The sequence below is a fragment of the Macrobrachium rosenbergii genome, chromosome 12 (genome assembly GCF_040412425.1).
Source record: "Macrobrachium rosenbergii isolate ZJJX-2024 chromosome 12, ASM4041242v1, whole genome shotgun sequence".
In the NCBI taxonomy this organism is placed as follows: Eukaryota; Metazoa; Arthropoda; class Malacostraca; order Decapoda; family Palaemonidae; genus Macrobrachium; species Macrobrachium rosenbergii.
In genome coordinates this window covers 81,782,578-81,803,792 of record NC_089752.1, presented here as the reverse complement: position 1 = coordinate 81,803,792, position 21,215 = coordinate 81,782,578, and the positions used below count along the sequence as shown (strand labels likewise).

The window sequence follows — 21,215 nt, the reverse complement described above, 5'->3', positions numbered from 1 at the left end:
TGCTCGGTAAGGGCATGTCATTCTGTGTCACCTGTCATCATTGGAGAAGATGGGCCGTCATGGGCGGCTTCACCTCTGCTCCCTTTAGTGGAGGATGAAGGAGTAATGGTCCCCCCTCCTTTCTCTCTAATTCCTCTGTCAAGAGGAAGTGAGGAGACATCTAGCTTGGTGGTTAGGTGATAGAAGTCTTATTTAGGGGGGCCTGTTTGGCACTTCCCCTCCCAAGACGGTGCTGTTTTTGGACATAATGACTGAGGTATGGGGTTCACACCTGGAAGAGTGTTGGTTTCAGGTGTTTGTGGAACCAGAATAGCAGACACCTCCACATTAATGACCTGAAACTGAAGGCAGCTTTTTTTTAGCCCTGATTGATGGGGCACTTTGTGGTGTTGAGCAAAAATGCTATAGTGTGGCATACGTCAACAAGCAAGGGAGACTGTTGTCCTCCCAGCTGCACAGGTTGATGGTGCAGTTGCACAAGTGGGCAGTAGCACACTGTGGAGCTGTCAGCCAGGTACATTCTGGGGTCTCAGAATGTGGTTGCAGGCGAGCTCACTTGCCTGAGCCAGGTGATAGGGACGTAGTGGTCCCTACACTAAGATATTGCAGAGAGACTCTTTGAGTTATGGAGAGTCCCAAACATAGATCTGTTTGTGACCCAGTACAACAGAAAGTTACTGGTGCTGTGCTCGATTGTGCTGTACCTGTGGTTTGCGATGGAGGATGTGTTCCAGCACCTAGGGGACAACTTAGAGGGTTACGCCTTTCCTCTATTTTGTCTGGTTCATTAGGCGATCAACAGGGTTCTGATCACCCTAAAATTTCAGATTGACACTGATGGCTCCCAAGTGGCCACATTCTGAGTGGTGCCTGGACCTGTTGGCTCTGTTATCCAAGGTACCGAGAGAGATTCCCCCAGCTGCACGTCAAGAGGTATCATCAGGCATTGGAAGTTTTGTATCCAGGTGAGGATACAATCATATATGAAATGCTGAAACACCTCCCAGAGGATGCCAAAAAATATTTACTCAAGATTACAAACAAAATATGGGAAACTGGAATTTTACCCAAGGACTGGAAAATCCAAAACTGTTCCTATAAAAAGCCTAATAAAGATGCTTCCCAAGCCACCAACTACAGACCAATAGCTCTTACCAGCTGTGTATGTAAGCTGATGGAGAAAATGATAAATACTAGACTAGTTTGGCACCAGGAAACCAAAGGATTACTATCGCCATTTCAATTTGGTTTTGGGAAAAACCACTCCACCTTTGATCCCCTGCTGAAGCTGACCAACCAAATCCAGCAAGGATTCGCCAAACAGTGTCAGACCATCGGCATATTTTTTTGACTTAGAGAAAGCATATGACACTACCTGGAGAATTGGCATCATGAAACAATTGCACAAGGTGGACTATGTGGAAGAATGGTCAGGTTTATATATTTCTTTTTAACAGACAGACTTTTTTAGGTAACAGTGGGAAACTTACTCTCCCAACCTTTTATGAAAGAGGAAGGAGTTCCCCAAGGAAGCGTTTTAAGTGTAACACTTTTCAGTAGCAATAAATAGTGTGGTTGAAAAAATCTCACTCCCTGTTGAATGCTTGCATTTTGTCAATGACCTTGCAATATACTGCAAAGGATATGATTCCTTGCCTGTATGTAAACATTTGCAAAGGACTACTAATGCTATTACTAAGTGGGCTGATGAGAATGGTTTCAAATTCTTCTCTTCCAAAACAGTTGCAGTAAGATTCACCAGGTGCCGGCATGTGGAAGGGGTTCCCACACTTAGTTTAAAAGGGTCCATCCTTCCTTACAAAAATGAAGTAAAATTTCTGGGGATGACTACTGACCATAAATTAACATGGGCTAGCTACATAAATGCCCTAAAGATTAATGTTAAACAATCTATGAATATTTTAAAGGTTGTTTCTGGATTTAGTTGGGGGGTTGATAAGAAATCCCTTCTGAGGCTATATGACTCTCTGTGTCAATCTAAGCTAGACTATGGCTGTCAAATTTATTCCTCAGCCTGTAAAACCAAGCTAAAGGAACTGGATGTTGTACACAACATGGGGTTGAGAATATGTTTTCCTAGCTCATTGGCAACTTCAGTGGGCTCTGTGATTAGAGTGTCATTTATTTTTAATGAGGGTAATGGTGACGCAACAAATTTTCCACTCAGTTTCCTTATTTTGCGCCACACCATTCATAGTGTGGTCTTGGAATTTATTCCATCAATATAGTAAAGCCTACATTCTCTTTTGGCTTTCTTATAAAAGCACCACTGCTTGACTAAAGCACATTTGTAGATTAATTTAGACTGAGGGGAGCCACTAGTTTTGTAATGTCTGTAGCACTTACTAGTCACTTTTCTCAGAATGCCATGTCTTATTCCACCAGGGAACTGCAGGTCTACGAGGTTTGCCTTTTGTTTTCAGAATTGAGCCTTCAGCACTCTTCAAAGTAGATTCAATAAAGTAATCATAGGCATCTAGATGAGAATGAAAGGACTCAAACTCCCTATCTAGATTGACACCCTTACTGAATTTATCCCAGTCTGCATCCTCTACCTTCCACTTAAGTAAAACTTCAGATGGAGCATTCAGAGCATATTTCAAATGGATCGGGTAGTGATCACTTCCATTTAAATCTTCATTAACAGACCAATTACAATCAAGGTGGATATTAGTTGAAGAAATACTAAGGTCCAGTGCCGAGAAATGATTGCCGTGAATGTTGTGGAAAGTCACTGACCCATTATTATATAGGGTAACATCATTCCTGTCAATAAGGTCTTTGATTAATTTCCCTTTACTATCTAAAAACCAACTTCCCCAAAGGGGATTGTGGGCATTAAAATCACCTAAGAGAAGTAAAGGAGCTGAAGTTGGTCAATTAAGGACTGAATATCTTGGTCAATTAAGGACTGAATATCTCCAATGTTAAAAGCAAAGTCTGGTGGAAGATATAAGGAGCAGATTGTTATCCTCTTTTCCAAAATGACTGAAATAGCGACAGCTTGTAGAGTTGTATTTAATTGTATTGTGGAATGCTATAGAGATTTATTAATAATAATTTCAGCACCTCCATGGGCACGATCACCAGTTGGGAGATATGATTTAAATATTGAATAATTTAGTCCAGGATTATAAGCTGAGTTGCCTAACATTGTTCCCCCTTCAAGATGGAGCCTCCATCTTCCTCTTATGCCGCCTCTTCTTGGCAAAGACCCTCCACTGCTCATGAGGCCAAGAATGACACTCAAGGCATAGATTAGTCATATTACAATCATTAGCTCTACATTGGCTACATGTAGAGTGGGGACCAGTTTCAACGGATACCAAAAATTGAGAGCAAGGATAGCTATCAATGCCAGGACACTTCTTCTGATGCTTGGAAGTACTGGCTGAAACTGGAAGCTGCAATGACTCTAGGGGTTGCATGATCAGAAGCACAAAGCATACAAAAACACAGAATCACACAAAAGCACAAGCAAACACAAAACACAGGCAAGGAAGAAAAACACTGGCTTCGGAGAGACGAGCAAAGCGTGTCTTCCTATGAGGACGATAAAAAAGAAACAGGTGTCATCTCCTCTATTCATACACGATGCAGGTGACAGTTGCCACCTGGGTTTGTCAACCCACCTTGTTGCCACCAATTCCTTGTGTGCTTTTCTTTTTAGTGGTTTCCGGCTTGTGCTAGAAGAATTAGCCATAAGTTAAGACCCAGGTTTGTTCCACATATGAACAGAGTCAGCAACCTGCCACACCTACATTGTAAATCCACCAGCCATTGAGCTTTTGGCCCTCACAATGAGTAGGGACCTGGTGGGATATTCCACCACACAGCTGGTTTCAAATACAATGCCAAAGCAGCTAGTTACTACAACCTCTCTGAAAAGCAAGAGAGAAAACTTCAAAGTGTAGATTAAGATAAGCAATACAGGACACAGTTAACCCTTAAACACCTAATGGACGTATCATACGTCGACGAAAATTGTCTGTTGGATGTCAAGTGGACGTACCATACGTCGACTAAAAATGCTTTTCTTAAATATTTGCGGAAAAATAATTATAGGCCTAGTTTGCGGAAGGTTTCAAATCACGCGCCTTGAGGGATGCTGGGAGTTCACGGATCAAGCTGTTGTTTTGTTTATAAGAGTCACCCAGACGCGCATGCGCCGAAGTTCCCTCCTTCTCGCACCAGACAGCATCAGCGCCGGACCGTGCGAGCGATTTTTTGACGCATCCGTGTTTTGCAGAACTTTGGCGAGTGCTTTATATTTGTGCTGCAACAGGACGTTTGCAGAGATGTCTCAAAGCCGTCAGGACCGTGAAAGGCACATACTGCCTGTCGGTAGTGAGCGTGTGAGAAGAGTTTTAGACTAGGATGCTGGAGAAGGACCCAGCAGCCAAAGTGACCCAGCTTCTCAGCGCCGTGTTGTTCGCCCACGTGTGACTGAAGGTGACCAAGGACCACATCCCGTGCCTTTTACGACCCCTAGGAAGCATCGGGTTGTCCTGACGGGCATCCGTAAATTTTTGAAAAAACTTTTTCCTTCGCTGAAAATCCTGGCATTTCTTGAGTCACCTTGTCGTAATTTTTTCGACGTTTTATATTATTCGTTACATAAAGTGTTATACATCAAAATGTGCGCAATTTCATGTAGAATACAACAAAAATAAATCATTCTTTTAGCTTTTAACAGTTTTGAAATATTTTCATTTAAATCACGATAACTGACAAAATTTTAACATTGGGTCAATTTTGACTCGACAAATGCTCAAAAAAATCAATCGTAAGCCAAAATTCTTACATTCTAGTAACAATCAATCATTTACCTTTATTCTGCAACAAACGGAAAGTCTCCAGCACAATATTTCGATTTATGGTGAATTTTTGAAAAACTTTTCCTTCGCCTCCATAAAAAATCCTAGCATTTCTTGAGTCACATTGTCATAATTTTTTTGCCATTTTATATTATTCGTTACATAAAGTGTTATACATCAAAATGTGCACAATTTCATGTAGAATACAACAAAAAATAAATCATGCTTTTAGCTTTTACCATTTTTGAAATATTTTCATATAAATAACGATAAATAGAAAAATCAACCTTCAGTCAACTTTAACTCGATTGAAATGCTCAAAAACGCAATCGTAAGCCAAAATTTTACATTCTAGTAACAACCAATCCTTTACCTTCATTTTGCAACAAACGGAAAGTCTCTGGCACAATATTTCAATTTATGGTGAATTTTTGAAAAAACTTTTCCTTCCATCCCGCGTGCATAACTCCGCTAAAAATCCTAGCATTTTTTGAGTCACCTTGTCGTAATTTTTTCGCCATTTTATATTATTCGTTACATAAAGTGTTATACATCAAAATGTGCGCAATTTCATGTAGAATACAACAAAAAATAAATCATGCTTTAAGCTTTTACCATTTTTGAAATATTTTCATATAAATCACGATAAATAGAAAAAATCAACCTTCGGTTAACTTTAACTCGATCGAAATGGTAAAAAAATGCAATTGTAAGCTAAAAAAATACTTACAGTCTAGTAATATTCAATCAATTTCCTTCATTTTGAAACAATTGAAAAGTCTCTAGCACAATATTTCGATTTATGGTGAATTTTTGAAAAATCTTTTTTATGTCCGCGAGTTGCTTAATTCATGCATCATTTTGTGATAATATTTTCTGTGTTGCTTTAATCGTTTTACAATCTGTTATATACCAAAATCATTGCAATTTAGTGTACAATACAACTAAAAAAAATTAAGTCATTAGCTTTAACCGTTTTGCTTACAGCGCAATTTGTATACAATTATATACAAGTTTTTTTTTTGCTGTCATATATTCCAATATTTATATATGATAATGATATTTTTTTTATTTCTGATGGTTGCATACTAAACTTCAGGCAATGACAAAAAAAGGAGCCAAAAATGGACTCTTAATCTTAAAAACTAAGCGTGCTGTGATTTTTTGAAAAAAACTTTTTTTCCGCTTCAGCACTAGCTCCCGAACGCTGCCGGCATACGGGAGACGTTTTTGTAAATAGGGCTTCGGCGTTTAAGGGTTAAGTAGGTCCACTAAGATACAAGCAGTCCTCGGTCAATGATGGGGGTTCCGTCCCTGGCCAAGTGCCAATAACCAAAAATCATCGTTAACCGGAACATCACAATAATTATGATGATGAACGGTGTTTATGATGCCGTAAGCACTGATAAACCGCTTACCAACGCCAATAAACCACTTACTGGCGCCGATAAGCCGCCTATCAACGCTGATAAACTGCTTACAGACACCAATAACCCACTTATCCGTGCTGAACATTTTGTTAACAATGTCATTAGCTGGGCGGTCATAAAACTGAAAACGTTATTAACCGATGCTGCCAATAAGCGGGGAATGCCTGTAGTAGGGTGGGAGATAACCTATCTATCACCTACCCTAAATCAGGTGTCACGTTAAAGGTACAGCCATTTTTCATAATCAATGCCATTCCCAGGTTGGCAACGAAAGAAGAGGGAAACAGGAAAACTTACAAGAGTGAAAGGGATATGGTTCCCAACATTAGTTGAACCCACAGCAGAGATAATAGGCACCATAGTGCATTCAATCTCAGCAGTGAGTCGCCAAGCACCCCTCCTTGACAAGGAGTTGGGATCAGGGGGGACATATAAAAGAGATAAGGGAGGAGACAAGTCACTCACTCACATTCTACCTTGCTTACCGAACATCTCAAGACGAGATGCTACCTGTCCCATCAGGGGAGTCAGATGAGCCACTCGACTTGTTGGGGAGCCACCAAAGGCCCAAGGCAAAAATGTGTCCAAGGACTTGTGCGCAACATCCCAAAGGTAAAACGAGGTAAATGTGGCCTGGCGTGACCACACACCTGGTTGTAGTACATGCTAAACCAGCACGTTCTTCCGGAATGCATAAGGATGGGGCAATGCCCCTAATTTTGTGAGCTCTTGCCTGGACTGAACTCCCCTCTACCTCGTCAGATAAAGAGTAAGTTCGTTTGATGCCTCACGATGCCAAGAAGAGATTGTGTTCCTGGATGCCTCTTTCTTAGGTGAGCTGGTGCTAACGAAGAGGAGTGAACACTCAGGCCTTAGCTGCCGAGTTCTCTTAAGGCTGTACCACAGCACCCTAACTAGACAAAGTAGCATCTTTTTGCTGGAACACGGAATAGCAAGAAAAGTGTCAGATCTGTCTTACGACTCTCTTAACACCTAGGATGGCTTAAGAGCTAAGCTCCTTACGACGAGAGTCACGTCCTACTCAGGGGGGCCTGAGTTCCCTGGGTGGGCAAGCTGTTTGAAACTTCTAAAACTCATAAATACCTCCCATGAGGGTGAGAGATCTATTCCCTTCAAGCGCAGGTATCCTCCTTCGCTATGTGTTAAAAAACAAGCCTCTCACCTGCAGATACTGGATAGTCTCCAGGCATGAAGTGCCAACACTTGCAATGCCTGGTGATACCTCTTGACGTACAGCTGGTATAAAAGGTTGTGCCATGGGGGAATCTCTCTCGATACCTTGGATAACAGAGCCAACAGGTCCAGGTACCACTCAGAATGTGGCCACTTGGGAGCCATCAGTGTCAATCTGAAATTTTGGGGTGATCAGAACCCTGTTGATCGCCTAATGAACCAGACAAAATAGAGGAAAGGCGTAACCCTCTAAGTTGTCCCCTAGGTGCTGGAACACATCCTCCATTGCAAACCACAGGTACAGCACAATCGAGCACAGCACCAGTAACTTTCTGTTGTACTGGGTCACAAATAGATCTATGTTTGGGACTCTCCATAACTCAAAGAGTCTCTCTGCAATGTTTTAGTGTAGGGACCACTATGTCCCTATCACCTGGCTCAGGCAAGTGAGCTCGCCTGCAACCACATTCTGAGACCCCAGAATGTACCTGGCTGACAGCTCCACAGTGTGCTACTGCCCACTTGTGCAACTGCACCATCAACCTGTGCAGCTGGGAGGACACCAGTCTCCCTTGCTTGTTGATGTATGCCACACTATAGCATTTTTGCTCAACACCACAAAGTGCCCCATAAAGCTGCCTTCAGTTTCAGGTCATTGATGTGGAGGTGTCTGCTATTCTGGTTCCACAAACACCTGAAACCAACACTCTTCCAGGTGTGAACCCCATACCTCAGTCATTATGTCCAAAAATTATATTTTTATGATAAAATAAAGTTTTGTACATACTTACCCGGGAGATATATACTTAGCTATAGTCTCCGACGTTCCCGACAGAATTTCAAATCTCACGGCACATGCGGCAGGTAGGTGAGGTGATCTACCTTACCCGCCGCTGGGTGGCGGGAATAGGAACCATTCCCGTTTTCTAATCAGATTTTCTCTTCCACCTGTCTCCTGAGGGGAGGCTGGGCGGGCCATTCATCGTATATATCTGCCGGGTATGTACAAACTTTATTTTATCATAAAAATATCATTTTTGTACATGCAACTTACCCGTCAGATATATACTTAGCTGATTGGCACCCTTGGAGGAGGGTAAGAGACAGCTAATATCTAAAAAACAGGAAACAACAAACTGTATGTTGTAGGATATAAAAAACCATGGTTCTTACCTGATTGGGCAGAAGACTTCATGGATACTGTCTGTGAGTCTGTTTGCCTCAAGAGCTTCAGCGAGGTTGCGACCTATGACTGACAGCCCTTCTGGATCGTGTCAATGGGGGTTGACCCACTTACATGACAGAGCCTTATGGATCGTGTCAATGGGGGCTGACCCACTTACATGACAGAGCCTTTACCTGAATCATATCAATGGGGGCTATCCCTCTTACATGACAGAGCTTAGGTATCAATAAAACAACAAGGAGCACAACAACCAATCCCGACCACCTGACCAAGCCTAACCTTGTTAGTGTTACGAATTGAAAGGGGGGCTAACTCCCACACCCTCTTCCAATCAACCTTAAAACACACATCACAAAGCATTAAAAACAACTAAAATAACTAAAACTATAAAGGATTAGTCTCAGGTCCCTGTCCCAGCACCGAATCCGAAGATACGTACGCTCCTAGAGAGAAGCACTTATCATACGTAACTCTAACATCCCTCAAATAATGAGATGCAAAAGTAGAGTTACATCTCCAGTAAGTCGCCTCTATAAGAGCCTGGAGAGACAACATTTTGTGAAAAGCCAAAGATGTCGCAATGGCTCTCACCTCATGTGCTTTCACTCTAAGGAGCTTTAGGTGCTCATCCTCACAAGATAGATGCGCTTCTTTGATGACGTCCTTAATGAAAAAAGCTTGTGCATTCTTCGAAATGGGTCTACGAGGATCCCTGACTGAGCACCAGAGACTCTCGACTGTACCTCCCAGCTGTTTCTTCTTATCAAGGTAGAATCTGAGGCTCCTAACCGGACACAGAGTCCTCTCCACCTCTTGCCCTGTCACTGATGAAAGGCCTTTTATCTCAAAGCTTCTTGGCCATGGTTTAGAAGGGTTTTCATTCTTCGCCAAGAAGAAGGGTTTGAAGGAGCAAATAGCTGAGTCTTTCTTAAACCCAACCCTACCTTCCAAAGCTTGTAGTTCGCTTATTCTCTTAGCAGAAGCTAGAGCAAAGAGAAACAGTGACTTCCTGGTCAGATCCCTGAAGGAAGCTTTTCGAGGAGGTTCAAATTTCTTGGACATTAAATATTTTAAAACCACATCTAAATTCCAACTGGGAGGCTTCGAGGTCTTGGATTTAGACGTCTCAAAAGACCTAATGAGATCGTGTAGGTCTTTGTCTTCAGAGATATTCAGACCTCTGTGTCTGAATACTGAAGCCAGCATACTTCTGTAACCCTTTATTGTCGATACAGCGAGGTTGCACTGATCCCTCAAGTAAAGAAGGAAGTCAGCGATGTCTGTCACAGAGGTACTGGAAGAGGATATCTTCTGGGTCTTGCACCATCTTCTAAAAACTTCCCACTTAGACTGGTAGATGCGCAAGGTTGAGGTTCTCCTGGCTCTGGCAATAGCATTTGCAGCCTTGCGCGAAAATCCCTTCGCTCTGACCAGTCCTTTGATAGTCTGAAGGCAGTCAGATTGAGAGCGGGGAGATTCTTGTGGAATCTGTCGAAGTGGGGCTGTCTGAGAAGATCGTTCCTGAGTGGAAGCGATCTGGGAAAATCCACCATCCATTCCAGTACCTCTGTGAACCAATCTTGAGCTGGCCAAAACGGGCAATCAGGGTCAGTTTCGTGCCTTCAAGAAGCTTAACTTTCTTACTACTTCCCCAAGATCTTGAATGGGGAAAAGCATAACCGTCTATTCCGACCATTCTAAGAGAAGACCGTCTATGGCAACTGCCCTCGGTCTGAGATCGGAGAGCAGTAGTTCTCCAATCTTGCGTTCCAATGAGTGGCAAAGAGATCGATATTCGGCCTTCCCCAAAGGCTCCACAGCTTTTTGCAAACCTCTGAGTGGAGAGTCCACTCCGTGGGTAGGACTTGATCTTTTCTGCTTAGCAGATCGGCCCTCACATTCCTTTCCCTTGCACGAACCTGGTGAGGAGTCTGATCTTTCTCTCCTCCGCCCACAACAACAACGTCCTTGCTGTTTCGTAAAGGGAGAAGGAATGTGTTCCTCCCTGTTTCCGGATGTAAGCCAGGGCTGTAGTGTTGTCCGAGTTTACCTGAATCACATATCCTGTGAGTGGCTCGAACTGGATGAGAGCTAGATGCACCGCGGACAGTTCTTTCTTGTTGATGTGCCAGCTCACCTGTTCCCCCTTCCAGGTACCTGACACTTCTCTCGAGCTGAGTGTTGCTCCCCATCCCGAGTCTGAGGCGTCTGAGAACAACACTAGGTGAGGGCTCAGCAACTGAAGAGGCAAACCTCGGTTTAATTTCTGAGGGTCCAACCACCAACGGAGATCCTCCTTTACCCTGTCCGATATCTGGAACGACGCTGCTAAGTCCTGAGACTTCTGATCCCATCTCTCCTTCAGGTAGAATTGAAGGGGTCTTAGGTGAAGTCTTCCTAAAGAAACGAACTGTTCCAGAGAGGAAAGGGTCCCCAGGAGACTCATCCATTCCCTCGCGGAACAATGTTCTTTCTTTAGGAAGACAGTCAACTTCTCCAGGCAGCGATCTCTTCTTTCCCGGGATGGAAACGCTAGAAAATCCCGAGAATCCATCCGAATCCCCAGGTAGACAATGCTCTGCTGCGGAATCACCTGGGACTTCTCGAGGTTTACTAAGTCCTAGGGACTGGGTAAAATTTAGAGTGATAGACAAATACTCCAGACAAAGATCCTTCGATTGTGCTCGAATCAGCCAGTCGTCTAGATACATAGAGATCCTTACTCCCTCTAGATGTAGCCAGCCTGCTACATTCCTCAAAATGCCCGTGAACACTTAGGGGGCCGTCGAAAGTCCAAAGCACAGGGCCCTGAATTGGAAGACTCTTCCCTGAACCACGAACCTTAGGTATTTCCTTGAAGAGGGATGAATAGGTATGTGGAAATAAGCATCCTGAAGATCCAGGGAGACCATCCAATCCCCTGGACAAAGAGCAGAAAGAACCGAAGAGGTCATCTCCATGGTGAAGTTCGTCTTGATAACGAAGAAGTTCAGGGCGCTTACATCCAGAACCGGCCTCCACCCCCCCGAAGATTTCGGCACCAGAAACAGCCGATTGTAAAAACCTGGGGAATGGAGCTCTTGAACCGGCTCTATGGCTTCCTTCTCCAGCATTTGTTCTACTGCTTGTAGAAGGGCCTGGTTCCTGACAGGATCCTTGTATCTGGCTGATAACTCCCTTGGAGTTGTTGTCAAGGGAGGTCTCTCCTTGAAAGGGATGAGATAACCTTTCCTTAGAATAGAGAGGGACCAGTCGTCCGCCCCTCTCTCTGCCCAAACTTCGGCAAATCTCAGAAGTCTGGTACCTACTGTTGTCTGGAGTACTTGCATCTCATTTGGTCTTTTTAGTAGGACATGAGGAAGACCTTCCTCTTCTCTATGGTCTTCGACTCCTGAACGTGGCTCTTGACGAAGGGCCCCCTCGAAAGGGCTCCTGAAAGGGTACCTTCTCCTTCTTGGTGAACGGAACAGCAGGCCTCATCCTCTTGGAAGACTGAGCCAGAAGATCCTGGGCCGCCTTCTCCGATGAGGAGCGAGAAATCTCCTTAACAGTTTCTTGGAGAAAAAGATGAGAAGACAGAGGAGCAAACAACAGAGAGGACCTCTGGAGAGGACACAGATTTAGTGAGGAAGGAGCTAAATACCGATCTCTTCTTAAGTATTCCAGCTCCAAACAAGGCAGCGACTTCAGAAGATCCGTCCCTCACCGCTTTGTCTAAACAAGACAAAACGCTGACGAATTCATCCATGTTGAGGAATTCAGGGTCCTGCGTCCTCCTGGCCAAAGCCCCAAGAGACCAATCCATAAAGTTGAAAACCTCCAAAACACGAAAAAGGCCCTTGAGGAGATGGTCCAGCTCACACATTCCCCAAGTCGTCTTCGCTGAAAGGAGAGAGAGCCTTCTGGAGGAGTCCACCAGAGAAGAAAAATCCGAATCTGCCGATGAGGGGAGACCCAACCCCATCGGTTCCTTGGTCTCGTACCATATCCCAGACTTTCCCGAAAGTCTAGAAGGAGGAAAAGAGAAAACAGTCTTGCCTGCTTCCTTCTTCGACTGCATCCACTCCCCAACGCCTTTAAAAGCCTTCTTCATCGAAATCGTAGGGCGCATCTTCACGAAAGAGGAGGGTTTCGAAGACTTGGTGCTAGCCCATAAGGACCCAGGAGAAGGAGGGGCAGCATGACTAAGAGAGTCTCCGAACTCCTGAATCAGTAAAGCAGCCAGCCTCTTATAGTCTGAAATACCAGCGTTTTTGGGGGCTTCATCCTCTGAAACTTCCTCTAAAGGAGCAGCCGGAGAAGAAGGCTTGAAGGAAGAGGAGCGCCTATCAGGAGAAGTGAGTTTGGAAGGAGAAACACTCCTGTCCATCGAAGAGTGCCTGCCAGGAGTAGGGCGCCTGCTGCCAGACTGGCGCCTGACAGGAGAGGGGCTCTTGTCCATCGAAGAGCGCCTGCTAGGAGAAAGGCGCCTAAAATCAGAAGAGGGCCTGGCAGGAGAATGGTGCTTGCTAGAAGAGGGGAGCTTATCACGAGAGAGGCGCTTGGCAGAAGAAGAGCGCCCGTCAATAGGAGAAGAGCGTCTGGAAGGAGAGGCGCTTCCTTCCGAAGAAGAGCGCCTGCTGGGAGAAGAGCGCATGCTTGGAGAAGAGCGCCTCCTCGAAGAAAAAAGATTGCTGCTGGAAGGGCACTTGACGGGAGAAGAGCGTCGGCTTGAAGAAGGACGCTTACTAGAGCTCTTGATAGGAAGAAAATCATCCTTCCTACGAGAAGAATCCTTGGCAAGAGACCCCACAAGAGCTGACAACTGCGCTTGGAGACCGACCAAAATCTGCTTGGTCGACTCCTTGACTCCTACTGGAGAGGACGAGGGGGATCTTTGGGCTCTCTTCTTGATGATAGGAGAATCCTCTGGGAAGCGCTCAGGGCTCGAATCTAATGCTTCTCCCCTGGGAGCCTTCCAGGATCTCTTCAGAGGGCGCGACTCCTCAGCCGAACTCCAACCGCGCCTCGGAGAAGACGAGTCAGACGCAGAAAAACACTTCCTCAGGATGCCTTTCCTATGGCGATCCAAGGCAGCCTGGGACGCAACAACAGGGTCTGCCGAAGGGACGCCTGACCGTTGGGGATGCTCTACATCCTCCTTGCGGCTTTCGACATTCCTCCTCCACTGGTCCTGGGAGTTTGGAAGAGGTCTAGGCCTAGGAGCAATGCGGAGCCGATCAGACGCCCCCTCCACTGCACTGGGGACACTGCACACATCACTGTCACTCTTACCTTCTTTCATCGCACGCAGTTGCGATTTCATCCTAAGGATCTCCGCCTTCATTGCAGCCATTTCAGAAGACGAATCCGCAGGTTCGGTGAAGGGAGAAGGGGCTGAAACCAGGGTATTAGGAGAGTCTACAGTGTTATTATTTACTACTTCAAGCTCCGTAGAGCGAGACCTACTAGAGCTTCTAGAGGAAGCCTTCCTAGCTCTATCCTTCTCCAGTTTCTTTACATAAGAAGTCAAAGCCTTCCATTCTTTCTCAGTCAGACTCTCGCATTCCTTACACCTACTGTCAACAGAACAATCATTCCCCCTACACCTCATGCAAACTGTGTGAGTATCTACCGAAGCTTTCGGCAACCTCGCCTTACACTCTTGCCTAACACACACACGAAACACAGGTGCAACATTAATATCAGACATTTTGATAGAAAAATCCAAAAAGCAAATCCAAAAAAGTCCACAATAGCATATGCCAAGCCAAAGATCCAATACGTCACCAAAATCCGTCCAAAAAGATCCTCAGCAAGCGAGAACGAAAATCAAAGCAGGAGGAACCAACAACAGATGTTGCCGGAACCAGCGACAGAGAAAATCTGATTAGAAAACGGGAATGGTTCCTATTCCCGCCACCCAGCGGCGGGTAAGGTAGATCACCTGACCTACCTGCCACGTGTGCCGCGAGATTTGGAATTCTGTCGGGAACGTCGGAGACTATAGCTAAGTATATATCTGACGGGTAAGTTGCATGTAGAGAGAAAGGAGGGGGGACCATTACTCCTTCATCCTCCACTAAAGGAAGCAGAGGTGAAGCCGCCCATGACGGCCCATCTTCTCCAATGATGACAGGTGACACAGAATGACATGCCCTTACCGAGCAGGTTGCCCTGTCGAGACACGAACTTCTGCGCTGCCTTTCTGACCTTCTGATATGAGAATCTAAAGTGAATGGGGAGGGGAGAGAGGTTGATGACTGGCCTCAACCACCAACCGCCTTTTCCACCAGGGACTGGCCTCTCATGACTTCCACAGTGCCTTTCTGGAGCATTGCATTCACCTCTTCCCACAGGGTGAGGTCCTTCAGTGAGCTGGGAATGAACATTTGGAACAGGACCGGACTGAGGGTGAGGGGTGGGGAAGACTTAAAGGGTTGTAGATACCCTACCTGATGGGCATCCACTACCCAGGTCTCTGCTCCATGTTGATGTCAAGTTGCTTAATAGCATGACAAGCCATACTCACCATTGGCAGCAAGCGGGGAGGAATGCTGCTCCCCGGCATCTTCCACTGTTCTTTTTCTTTCCTCCTCCCTGGAACGAGAGGAGGGCTGAAAGGGGGGTGGCTGCGTGCTTCACTACCAGGGTAGAAGAAGCCTGGCTACCTCTATAAGGGGCCAAGGAAGCCTGAGACTTTCTATGACCTGAAGGGGACCAGCCTAGCCCGAGGGTCAGGCCACAGTTCCACGTGATGACCTGGAGGTCTGTTCCTGGGCATCAAAGCCCACTCAGGACCAACAAACCTATAGGGTTGAGACAGCAAAGATTCTCTCCTCTTCAACACTAGGTCAGCTCACAGGTTTGCTGGTGGAGGAGTTAGATAATAGTCCTACCCCCAAACATAAGTCTTTTAGAAGTTGCATCCTCCTTGGGTGCAAGGGTGCCTGAAGAAGAGGCAATCTTAACCAGTGACAGGGACAAAGATCAACCTATGAGACTGACTGAATGCTGCTAAGGTAATCGATTCCAGTGCTGCTGCCCTGCCTGCAGAGGGAGACTCCTCTGCACAGAGATGCTCTAGCAACAGACCAGGACACAGACAAGCCAGGTCTGGGTCAACCTGCTTGGTTGGCAATGCACCCTCTGAAGGAACACAATACTTGCTCTGGTGAGCTACAGGCGGAGGAAGTGTCTCAAAATGAATGACTGGACTGGGGAGAACTCTCTCGCCCAGAACCAACAGCATTCGCCTGGACCAAAACCTCTGGGTTCCTTGGGGTCCCAAGAAAGACTCGAAGGTCTCTTCCTCAACATCATTAAAATGACATGTGACATGTACAATCTGCAGGAAAAGCCAAGGTCTCTTCCTCAACATCATTAAAATGACGTAACATTCTAATGACCTCCACAAAATTCCTCTGCAACTTGGGGGTGTCCATGTCCTGGGGCACAGGACCTTCAGAGCCCTCCAGGACCCTGTCCTCTCAAGTCGCTCCCTCCGTAGGAAAGGAACACTCACCAGAGTCCCTTGGCAATCCCTCGGCCATCTGGGTGCGTGTCCTGTCCGGTCTGTGAACCGAACCAAGAATGTTGGCCTCTGTGTACGAGCTGGGATGGAAGTGTGAACGGTCCCAGTCCCAAGCCCCGGACCTGTCCAGCTCCCAGAAAAAACACTGAGGCGGTGCAGGGGACAGGTGAAGGGATTGCAAACTTCCTTGCTCAGCCTGTCAAAGACAGGAGAATTGACAGAAGAGTGAGGCCGTGGGCGATTGTCACTCTGTTATGATGATGTCCACATGGGATGGGGAGAGCGGTCCTGCTCACTCAAACATGGGAGGGGGCTGTCCCACAAGCATGCTGCCATCTTCTTAGAAGCCAGAACTTCTACTGATAGGGAAGACTGAGCAGGGAACCTCCTCTTGCCTGGCCTTGGTGACCAGCCAGTCAGGTCAGGCACTATCCCAAAACCCCTAAGCCACTTTCTTTAGTGAGCAGGAGGAAGGTGAGGGAGCACCTGCAAGCTCTCTGCTCATCTTTCGCTTGGCCGTGCCAGCAGCTGGGAACTGGGTCCGTAGCCAGGGACCCTTGCCATCCTGGGTAGGAAGGCTATCTGTTGCCTGGGTAGGCAGGCCACCAGGACTTGGGAACAGACTGGGAATGAATATTGTAATCCATGAACTAACTTATTTAGAGCTGATTCCCAAACGCCCAGTTCAACCCTACCCTCATATGAGTAAGGTGGCTTAACTGTAGGTCAAACCAGCTTGATGACCCCAATAGAATTATTACATTAATACTCTACAATCATGTCCAATCTAACCATACAGAATGCTGAGAACCTACCACCATAGCCACCCTAACACTGGAACCCATTAGGTAGTTCCATGAGAGTGTCCTGCCATTAAGACATTAGTGACTAGTATTTTGACACCTCTCAGGTCCAAACATTTTTGAGTGGTTGACAAAACCACCCAGCCTTCTACTATTGGCTTCCAAAATGAACTCCAATCCCAGCAATTGTATCCTTTCTGGATTGTCAACAGAGAAAAGTGGAAGTTGGAGAGGGTGGAAAGGATGCCACATACATAGTAGCTAGGATGTCCTACAAGTAAGACTATTGGGTACTAAAACAATCCAATGGAAGATGATCACGTAGGACATCTTCCAACAATCACACAGACCATAATGACCACTGAAAAAAATAAAGAAAACCACACAATTAACAATTTTGTCTATGAGATATACTGTATATTAGTGAAGTTAATCTCATCTATCACTAACCATAGTTGGATCAGTTCCAATAGTTGTTCAGCATTCTTTGTGGCCTTAAGGTAAAAACACTGGTTTGTATTGCATATGGATGAACATGTACAGTATATTACTGCGTACAATAATGCAAATAAACTCACCATTCTGAGCTCTTCTCATGATGATTTTCCTTCTTACAATAATTACCAGTCAGCTCCAGTACAACTGTAAAAATAGAAAAAACCTGATTTATCATTCTTTCTACTTTGATATAAGTACAGTAATATCATGTCAGAGAATTTCATTAATAATAATAACCAGTAACTTCTCTATTGGATGACATTCCCTCTACTGCCTGTTGCAGGGTTCACAACCATCTTCTGCTGTCTTTTAACCTCTCCTTCATCACAATCATCTTTTGCTGTCTTTTAACCTCTCCTTCATAAGACTCAATATGTTGTCTATTAACTTTTTCTATCTTTTAGCCTTTCTTTAATGAGACTCAACATGTTGTCTATCATCTTTCAGTCTTTTAACCTCTCTTTCATGTTGTCTATCATCTTTTGCAATCTTTTAACCTCTCTTTCATAAGATTCAATATGTTGTCTATCTTCTTTCGCAGTCTTTTAACCCCTTGTAGACAGGTAACATACGTTTACTTATAGCTTTGTGTTGGATTCCGGGTAACATACATATTATATGGGTTGGATTCCGGGTAACATACATATCATATATGTTCAAGATTTCGCACCATACAGTTTGAACTTTTTTGTGAGAAAAGTGCTCAGATTACTTCCATGGGCCATAAAAGACTCATGGCAACTCTTATCCCAACTCTAATTGCTAGTCGGCACAGGAGTGAGAGAGCAGTTTGCCTTGAGATGTCATGTGGACATGTCCAAAATTCCCATCCAATGACATCTTGTAAATATTTTACAATAAATGAACTCAGGATTTGTTACTGATTTTAGTTCTTATCTGTTATGATATTGTGTGAGCTGTAATTATAATTTTACAGCGAAAAAAAATCTGAAAAACTTATAAATTGGTAAAATTAGCATATTTTTACGACTGTTGTTTGGAAGAGGCTGTGCACAGGGTTGGAAATATTCACTTTCAACTTCCCTTGAAAGGTACAGAAAATTTTTATTTTTTTTCTTATACGATGTGTATATGCCTAATCTTCTTCTTTCCATTGAAGTTTTATTTTTTCAAATTGGCCACCCTTAAACTTAGCACAGTCTAAGGGTGTGTTTAACCCTTAAACGCCTGTTGGACGTAGCAAACGTCGACTAAAATTGTCTGTTGAATGCCGAGTGGACGTAGCAAACGCCGACTACAAAACATTTTCAACCTTGGTCAATCTTTGACTCGACCAAAATGGTTTAAAAACGCAATTGTAAGCTAAAACTCTTACATTCTAGTAATATTCAATCATGTACCTTCATTTTGCAACAAATTGGAAGTCTCTAGCACAATATTTCGATTTATGGTGAAATTTTGAAAAACTTTTTCTTACCCCCGTTGCTGTAACTCGGCGAAAAATTTCAGAAATTCTTTTGTCATTTTGTCGTAATTTTTGCACTGTTCTATATTAGCCGTTACATAAAGTTTTATATATGAAAATGTGTGCAATTTCATGTACAATACAACAGAAAATAACTCATGGTTGTAGCTTTATCAGTTTTGAAATATTTTCATATAAATCACGATAACTGCCAAAATTTCAGCCTTGGTCAACTTTGACTGATCGAAATGGTCAAAAAATGCAATTGTAAGCTAAAACTCTTACATTCTTGTAATATTCAATCATTTACCTTCATTTTGCAACCAATTGGAAGTCTCTAGCACAATATTTTGGTTTATGGTGAATTTTAAAAACTTTTTTCCTCACGTCCGTGCCAGAAATTCTTTCACACGTTGTCGTAATGTTTGCACTGTTTTACATTAGTCGTTACATAAAGTTTTATATATGGAAATGTGCACAATTTCATGTAGAATACAACAGAAAATAACTCATGGTTGTAGCTTTTATCAGTTTTGAAATATTTTCATATAAATCACGATAACTGCCAAAATTTCAAGCTTTCGTCAACTTTAACTCGAGTGGAAATGGTCAAAAACGCAATTATAAGCTAAAACTCTTACATTCTAGTAATATTCAATCATGTACCTTCATTTTGCAACAAACTGGAAGTCTCTAGCACAATATTTCCATTTATGGTGAATTTCTGAAAAAATTTTTTCCTTACGCTCTTGCGGTAGGGTAACACGGCCGAACATCTCAGAAATTCTTTTCATGTTGTCGTAATGTTTGCATCGTTTACATTAGTCGTTACATAAAGTTTTATATATGAAAATGTGTGCAATTTCATGTAGAATACAACAGAAATTAGCTCATGGTTGTAGCTTTTATCAGTTTTGAAATATTTTCACATAAATCACGATAACTGCCAAAATTTCAACCTTCAGTCAAATTTAACTCGACCGAAATGGTAAAAACGCAATTGTAAGCTAAAACTCTTACATTCTAGTAATATTCAATCGTTTACCTTCATTTTGCAATAAATTGGAAGTCTCTTGCACAATATTTCGATTTATGGTGAATTTTTAAAAAAAACATTTTCCTTACGTCTGTGCGGTAACTCGGCCGAACATCTCGGAAATTCTTTCGTCTCGTTGTCGTAATATTTGCACCGTTTTATATTAGTCGATACATAAAGTTTTATATATGAAAATGTGCGCAATTTCATTTACAATACAACAAAAAATAACTCATGGTTGTAGCTTTTATCATTTTGAAATATTTTCATATAAATCACGATAAACAGAAAAAATTCGACTTTCGGTCAACTTTAACTCGACCGAAATGGTCGAAAACTGCAATTGTAAGCTAAAACACTTACAGTCTAGTAATATTCAATCAATTAGCTTCATTTTTCAACAAACGGGAAGTCTCTAGCATAAATATTTCGATTTATGGTGAATTTTTGAAAAAAAAAAAAAATTTTTTACGTCCGTGCGTTATGAATTCATGCATCATTTTGTGATAATATTTTCTCTGTGTTGCTTTGATCGTTTTAAAATTTGTTATATACCAAAATCATCGCAATTTAGTGTACAATACAACTTAAAAAAATTAAGTCATTAGCTTCAACCATTTTGCTTACAGCCCGATTTGTATACAATTATATAAGAGCTTTTTTTTTCGCTGTCATATATTCCAATATTTATATATAATGATATTTTTTCATTTCTGATGGTTGCATACTAAACTTCAGGCAATGACAAAAAAATGAGCCAAAAATGAACTCTTAATCTTAAAAACTAAGCTGCTGTGATTTTTTGAAAAACTTTTTTCCTCTTCGCGCTAACTCACCAAAATGTGCAGGACATACGGGAGACGTTTTTGTAAATAGGGCTTTGGCGTTAAAGGGTTAATATATGTCTAGCCCGGGCTGTGAGGGTTAACCTCTCTTTCGTGAGACTCGATATGTTGTCCGTCATCTTTCGCAGTCTTGTAACCTCTCTGTCATGAGACTCAGTATGTTGTCTGTCATCTAACCTCTCTTTCATGAGACTCAAATGTTGTCTGTTATCTTTGGCAGTCTTTTAACCTCCCTTTCAAGCGACTTAATATATTGTCTATCATCTTTCGCAGTCTTTTAACCTCTCTTTTATGAGACTCAATATGTTGTCTATCATCTTTCACAGTGTTTTAACCTCTTTCATAAGGCTCAATATGATGTCTATTATCTTTTGCAGTCTTTTAACCTCTCTTTCATGAGACTCAATACATTGTCTATCATCTTTTGCAGTCTTTTAACCTCTCTT

At 43.4% G+C, this 21,215-nt stretch overlaps 1 protein-coding gene across 4 annotated transcripts in view; it reads right to left on the bottom strand.

The window, feature by feature from the left end:
* The window catches only part of LOC136843738 (BET1 homolog), a 293,632-nt gene that overhangs the window by 235,700 nt on the left and 36,717 nt on the right, over positions 1–21,215 (bottom strand). For all 4 annotated transcript variants that reach the window (XM_067112388.1, XM_067112389.1, XM_067112391.1 and 1 more), the window contains exon 2: positions 17,543–17,606. In XM_067112388.1, coding sequence (XP_066968489.1) covers positions 17,543–17,561 — 19 coding nt within the window. In that variant the 5' untranslated portion in view covers positions 17,562–17,606. The remainder of the gene's footprint in view (positions 1–17,542; positions 17,607–21,215) is intronic.